Consider the following 6,987-nt stretch of genomic DNA (forward strand, 5'->3'; position numbering starts at 1 on the left):
AAACATAAATTAATAAATTAAAACATGGGCCGGGGATTTAGCTCAGTGGTTCCACCGCCTGCCTTGTAAGCACAAGGACCTGAGTTCACTCCCTGGTACCAAAAATAAATAAAGGGGGTCCAGGGATTTAGCTCAGTGGTTCTGGTGCCTGCCTCACAAACATAAGGACCCAAGTTCGAACCCCGGTACCGGTACCAAAAAAAAAAAAAAAAAAAAAAGCCTAAAATAAAGACTTGGGCTATAGCTCAAGGGTAGGGCACTAGCACGCACAACACCCAGGGTCTATCCCCAAGGCCAGCAAATACAAATCTATAGAGGGCCGCTGCAGACACGCTCAGCTCGTGGGGTCCCCCTTGTGGCGTCTTCAGGAAGTGACGGAGCCGGAGTCACGGGACACCTGCAATTCAACGTTCGCAGGGCCAGAAGCTGGGCCTGGTGGACCCACGACTGCTCATTCCTGGACGTGGTGCCCGTGCACGCTTGTGGGTGTGGGGGCCGGGAAGGCCGGTGGAGAGCCCGAAAACCAGATGCAGCCCGCAGGGTGCAGCCTGTCTCCCCACCGGGGTGCGCGCCTTCCTTCCCGCGGCTGCCCACTCGGGAGCTCACCTGTGGCCAGGCTGGCCTCAAACTCCTGGCAATGCCCCCGCCTCTCCCCGCTCCTCAGTGCTGGGATGGAATCCATGCAGCCGCACCCCAGCCCCAGCATTTTTCTCAGAAAAATTTTAGAGAAGAGGCGACCGAGCAGAACGCACGAAGTATCTCGTTTGTTCAGGGTTCTGTCTGCAACACGGCTCCTTCTCGTCACTGTCCGGCACCCCAGGAGGGGACTGCGCATCTGCCCCCAGAACACCCATCACGCCTTGATTTCAGCCAGGTGTTAACTTACAGCGTTAAAAAAAAAAAAAAAAAATGAGCAGCAGGCGGCCTCCACGTGCTTTGTTTGGTTTCCCGCCCCCGGGGAAGTGAGGGAAGCCCGACTCTGCGTCTACCCCACCCACCCAACCACCCATCCACGCACTCACGCAGTCATTCATTTTGCAGTGCCAGGGGCTAGCTGAGCCCAGAGAGCCTGCTACACTTCGATCCTCCTGCCTCAGCCTCCGGAGTGCTGGGGTCAGTTCCCGCCCAGCCTCCCCTTCAGGGGGCGCCCTTCCACCCGCAGGGAAACTGGGTCTAAGTCACCTTCCCCAGCCCAGGCGGGAGGACCCTGTCTCCTGCTCCACCTCCAGGCCCACTTGGCCGGCTCGGAAAGCAGTGAGAACACGGCTCCCCCAGAAGACTGGGGATCCCCAGCCCGTGTCCCAGGACTTATTCAGAGTAGGGTCCCGTCCTGGGCACAGCAACAGCCCCATCCTCATCCCTGCTGCGCCCTCCCCACACCTGCGGGCCTCAGGGCCACCGGCAGAGTCGCATGGAGGTGGAGATGCTCTGGGCCTCAGCTCCCCCACCGGCAGGGGACAGGAGGCGGGGCGCAGTGGGAACGGCAGCGAGTCAGGTCTCCTCTACATTTATTGCAACCACTAATGATTGACAACGTTCACAACTTTGGAGTCTTAGGAAACAAAACTTCCTTTTGGTAACATCACAAACGTCTTCTAGGTTTGACCAAGGACCAGATCACTAACACTGCCTATGGGATCCTGGGGACGGAAACAAGCCGGGGACGGTCACACCAGGGTGGCGGAACGGCGCTGTCGGATGCCGTCGTCCTCGCGGGGACCCTGCAGCCAGGACAGAAACAACGCTGTGACTCAGCAGGCCACTTGTGCACCTGGTGCTCCTCCCGCACCAAGCTCCAGTCCCGCCCTTTCCATCCGCAGCCTAGGGTGGGCTGGGACCAAGACCCTCCTGCCTCGGACCCAGGGCCGCCTGCTTCATCCTCTCCCGGCCTCGCCCTGCAGGCTCCTGGGGCTGGCTGGGACGCAGGACGGGGTGACCGGAAGCCAGCGGGGTGGCCCTTCTCACACAGATCCATGTGACACGTTGCCACTGAGGTCCCAGCCCTGGGTGCCGGTGGGATGCGTTTCCCGGGTTTGAGCACCAGCTGAAAACTCCACTGCCTGTCTACAAGGGTGGGGCCTCCTGGGCACGCTGCCTGCAGTCCTGTGCAGCAGGGACCGGAACTGCGAGGTCCTCGCAGGCTAGTGACGGCAACCAAGTTTTTGGGGAGGGTACTGGGGATTGAACTCGGGTCCTTGCGTTTGCCAGGCAGGAGGGGGAACCAGAGCTAAATCCCCGTCCACCAAGTTGTTGTTTTTTTTAAATGGTAGTCAGGACCTTGTGCTTGTGAAGCAGGCAGTGCACCACCAACTTTTTGTTTGAGACAGCGTCTCACTAGGTAATCCAGGCTGGCCTCGAACTCACAGTGATCCTCCCGCCTCAGCCTCCTGAACACTGGCATCACAGGTGCGCACCACCACACCTGGCTTCAAACAACTCTTGTGGCTGCTGCAGGCAGGGAGTGGACATTCCCAGCTTTCTGCAGGGAGCCCGCGTCGTGTGAGAGGGTCCACTGTCTTTCCTGGCGGTGTCTAGAGACAGGTGTAGGGAAGTCTCCTGTGTACTGATGACTCCCTGAGGACAGCGAGGTTCTGCTGCTGCCGAAAGCCCGTCTGGTCTCTCAGGACATTTTAGACAAGATGCCATTACTAGTGCGGTCACAGAAGCCACCATGGCAGCCTGTGGAGACCTCTGCTCACAGCTTTGCGGTGCGGAAGGAAGAGGGGGCGACCCGTGACCACGCTGCGTCACAGGGCACTCATGGGAGCACTGGCCGGCGGCCGCACCACCTTCAGAGGAGGAACCGAGACGGACCCGGGATGAGAGCGGGAGGCGAGGACGGACGCCCAGCCTGTGTGGCCGCGTCTACACTGTGGTGCCAGGCGTGTGCCAGCACCGCGAAGACGGCTTCGGAGCGAGGTGGTGCCCAGACCCTTGGTCGGAAGAAGCAACAGGCCAGAGCGCCCAGGAAGGGTGGCCGGTGGCAGCTGCTGCCCTCTTCTGCCAGGGCAGTCTGGGTCTGGGTCTGGGTCTGGGTCCGGACCGCATGACGTGGGAGCTGGCTGTCACCAGGGAGACCTGAGTGAGGGGCCGTGGCAGGCGGGTACATCCTCTGCCCGGAGCGGAGGCCCCCTTGGGAAGGCCCGGGGCGCTCGGGGCTGAGCCCAGACTTGTTTCCCTCACAGGACGAGGTGGCTCTACTTTTTTTTTTTTTTGATACCGGGGATCGAACTGAGGACCTTGTGCTTGCAAGGCAGGCAGCGGAACCACTGAGCTAAAACCCTGGCCTGGCTTTACTTTTTGAGCCAAGGTATTGCTGTGTAGCCTGAGCTGGCCTTGAACTGTGGGTTCCAGGCCTGGGCCCTGCACTGACTTTGGTCTGTCTTTCGTGGCGCACCGGTGTCCTGAGGGCAAGGCCACCCACGTACCTATTTGCTGGCCCGCTTGTGTCTGTACATCTGCATCATCCGCTGGCGGAAGACGTCGAACGTGTCCTCCTCCTGCTCAGGGCAGTCGGCGCCCAGGCCCTGCCCCTCCGAGGCAGCGCCCCTGCAGGAGAGTGAGCCCCAGGGTCACCACAGGGTCCCAGGCCCCACCCCGAACTCTGTGAATGACCCCAGAGTGCCCGGAAGCACATACAGGCTGACGGGCTCCCGGATGCCTCTGCCGCAGGAGCCCAGGCCACGGCCCTCCTTCCAGCCCATCTTCTGCAGCATCTGGAAACCCACGTTCTTGTCCGTCAGCTTCTGCTGGGCGAACTCCAAGTCCTGGGGCTTCTGGGGACAGACAGGGCCCGGCCAAGTCAGCTCCCCAGCGGCAGGGGTCCGCTGCGCAGTGAGGAGGAGCCACAGTCAAAGCCAGGCGCGGTGCATGCCTGGAACCCTAGCACTGGGGAGGCCGAGGCAGGAGAATCGTCACGAGTTCCAGGCCAGCCTGGGCTACATGGTGAGTTTAAGGGTAGGCTGAGCTGCAAAGTGAGACCCGGTCTGAAAACCATCAAACCTGGGGGCAGGGGCTGTGGGGCTGACCTGTGCCATGGCTCACGCGGCCAGTTCCGTCACTCCACGCCGGCCCAGGCTTCTGCCCAGCTGGGCCCTCTGCACCTCTCTGCAGGCCTGCGCCAACGTGGCCTGCCTGGGACCTTGGCCTGCCCTCTCCCTGCTCCCAGCTCCCGGCTACTTCGCGCTGCTGCTTCCCAGGCCCTGAGCTCAGCCCGCGCCCCCCCTTGCCTTCCTCAGCACACTCACGACCTCACAGAGCCCCCACCCACCCGGCTCACCCCATCACCCTCCTACGCTCACAGTGGATTTAAAAAGCCCCACAGAGGGGCGACTAAGGCACACTTGTGATCCCAGCTCCTGGGAGGCTGAGGCAGGAAGATCACAGGAATGAGGCCAAGCTGGGCAACTTAGTGACACCCTGTCTCAAAAGAAATTTTTTTTTGGTACGAGGGATCAAACTCCAGTTCTTGCGCTTGTGAGGAAGGTGGCAGAACTTCTGAGCTGAATCCCAGGCCCAAAATTTTATTTTTTAAGGAAGAAAAAGGACGAGTGGTGAGCGCCTGCTGAGCACAGGAGGCCCAGGGCTCCACTCCCACCTCCACAGGGAAAAGTGTCCCGAGGGAAGCCTGCGCTGCATGTCGTCCACTAACATCTGAGCTGGAGACAGGGCTGTCGGTGTCCTCAGGGACGGGACGTGTTGCCCAGGCTGTCAAGCAACCCTCCTGCCTCAGCCTTCTGAGCAGCTGGGGGCACTGCAGGTATGCAGCCCACACCTGGGTTTGGGACAGGACTACAGCTCAGCACAGGTGGATGGCAGTGTCCTTCACAGTTCTGAGCACGCACACTGAGACCTGCAGACGCTGCGCTCACCTTCTTTTTGGACATGGGACGTCCCCGAGGCCTGTCATAGGCGATCCGGACGGGCTCATGGACTGCAAGACAGAGACACACCTACACATCCCATGCACTCCTGTCCCCTCGAGGGACAGCACCGGGAGGAGTCCTGCAGCAGGCTGGAGGGAGCCATCCCACAAGGGCCCCGCGTGTGCAGCTTCGTCAGTGCGCCCCACAGGGCACAGTCGCACCACCGTTACTGCTGCCGTTTCTGAAGACACCCTGATCTCTCCACACGCAGGAGCAGAACTGACAGCATCCCAGCCGGGGAGCGCCAGACCCGGGTCCCCAGGAGCAGCGGTGGGTGGGGAGGAGGGAGGGGCCATGTGCGGTCACCAACAGCCCAGCCAGCAGCAGGGCTCAGGGCTGGAGGGACGGCCCCCAGGCCTGCTGGGGCGGAGAAGGCAGCTGCTCCGCTGTGCCCCAGGGGCCAAGAGCCTACTGAGGTGGGGCAGTGGGGTGGCACAGAGCCCCTGGAGCCACACAGCGACAGCCCAAAGCTGGGCGGGAGCCCCTGCACACGGACACCCCACGCGCTGGCCCAGGACTCTCCCTGACCCCCCGCAGGACCCGGCACCCACCTTGGGGCTCCTGGATGAGGCACACCCGCTTGGGGGCCGGGATCATGCCAACTCTCAGAGACTTGCTGCTCATCCTCTTCCGGGGGAAGCAGGTGCCCGCAGTGGCCTGGGACAGGCCAGGAGCTGCGGCCGCATCGTCCTCAGCAGCCTCGCCAGGGAGGCCATCAGCAGGGGGGTGGCCCTCAGCGGCCCTGGGCCCTGACCCGACGGCTCCATGGGAAGCAGCCCCCTCTGCATCCTCCTCGTCGCCCTCTTCCTCCTCCTCTTCCTCCTCCTCCTCCTCCTCTTCCTCCTGCATCACCTCGGGGCTCCCCAGCTCCTCCTGTGCAGGGCCTTGGTCATCTGGCTCCCCTGCCCCTTCCATGGGGCCTCTGGGGCTCTCCTCAGAGTCCCCGCTTTGGCCACCACCCCCAGCAGGCAGGGTTAGAGGCGACGACGTGAACCGGATGGAGGGACACAGTTCCAGCACTTTCTTCCGGTAGAATTTGAATGCGGAGCTGTTCTGGTCGTGGAGAAACCTGGGACACGGAGACACGCGGGTCACAGCGTAGTCCAGACAACAGCTGGGGACAGGCCTGATGGTGCGCAGCCCCCTGAGGACAGCGGGCTGCTTGCGGGAGTGGAAGCAAAGGTCCAAGGGACAAGTGGGGGGACCCGGCTGGCTGGGACACTGAGCTGGCCCTGCTCACATAATGCTGCGGCCTAACCTCCCATAGTGTGACAGCCCTGCCCCATGGAGGTGCCAGCTCCCTCAACACCAAACAAGCCTGTCCAGTACTGACGCTTTCCTGCGCTCAGCACGGAAGGCTGTGACACTCGGGAAGCCACCAGAGGCCGCTGCAGTGAGGCCAGGCCATGCCCAGCGCCCCCAGCCCTGAGGCAAGGGAGTCTTGTGCTGTGCTGGAGAAACATCTACGCCACAGCCCGCGGCATCCTGCACCCAAACGTCCTGCTGGGGGGGGGGCAGGGAGCTGAATGGAGCCCAGAGACCCGCGTGAATACCCACGGGCCCTCGGAAGCACCGGGCAGCAGGCGTCCTAGGGCTTGGAGCAGGTCCGGGCTACAGCCCCAACCTTTTCATCTTTACTGTGAGTCATTAAACCACCCAGGCTGGGCTTGAATTTGTGATCTTCCTGCCTCAGCCATCCCAGAATCAGCTGGGATTCTAGGCCTGAGCTACCACGCCTGGCCATAAGTCAGTCTCCTTGCGTGAGTTTGGAGCAAAGTATGACGCAACACCCAGGCGCAGTAAAGGAAAACACTGAAAAACCGTGACTGCACTCAACACTTCTGCCTCGAAAAACATACCACAAAGGGAAAGAGGAGTGACAGAGCGGTGAGAAATGAACGCGTCCGTGGCAGAGGTGAGAGCTCCTAAGCCTGGAGAAGGCAAAGATGAAGGCCGGGGCGGGGCTCGGCCGCGGGCAGCACCCACAGGCCCGGGCTTGGCCCCGGCCCCAGCACCAGCACTGTGCAGGAGACCAAAGAAGCCTCACACGCGTCAGACTGCG

The 6,987-nt window shown here is 61.9% G+C and overlaps 1 protein-coding gene across 5 annotated transcripts in view; it reads right to left on the reverse strand.

The window, feature by feature from the left end:
* Positions 1-1,473: 1,473 nt before the first annotated feature.
* Sugp2 (SURP and G-patch domain containing 2) overlaps positions 1,474-6,987 on the reverse strand; it is a 17,739-nt gene continuing 12,225 nt past the window's right edge. For 4 of the 5 annotated variants that reach the window (XM_019204874.2, XM_010606488.3, XM_010606487.3 and 1 more), the window contains exons 7-11: positions 5,477-5,994; positions 4,872-4,933; positions 3,640-3,776; positions 3,429-3,549; positions 1,474-1,721 (exon numbers count right to left, since the gene is read on the reverse strand). In XM_019204874.2, the coding sequence (XP_019060419.1) occupies positions 3,429-3,549; positions 3,640-3,776; positions 4,872-4,933; positions 5,477-5,994 (838 nt within the window). In that variant the 3' untranslated portion in view covers positions 1,474-1,721. Of the gene's footprint in view, positions 1,722-3,428; positions 3,550-3,639; positions 3,828-4,871; positions 4,934-5,476; positions 5,995-6,987 lie in introns of all 5 variants that reach the window. The other variant, XM_033759305.1, reaches the window with a different exon arrangement.

The sequence above is a fragment of the Fukomys damarensis genome, unplaced genomic scaffold, assembly GCF_012274545.1.
Source record: "Fukomys damarensis isolate Sample0158 unplaced genomic scaffold, DMR_v1.0_HiC HiC_scaffold_37, whole genome shotgun sequence".
Classification (NCBI taxonomy): Eukaryota; Metazoa; Chordata; class Mammalia; order Rodentia; family Bathyergidae; genus Fukomys; species Fukomys damarensis.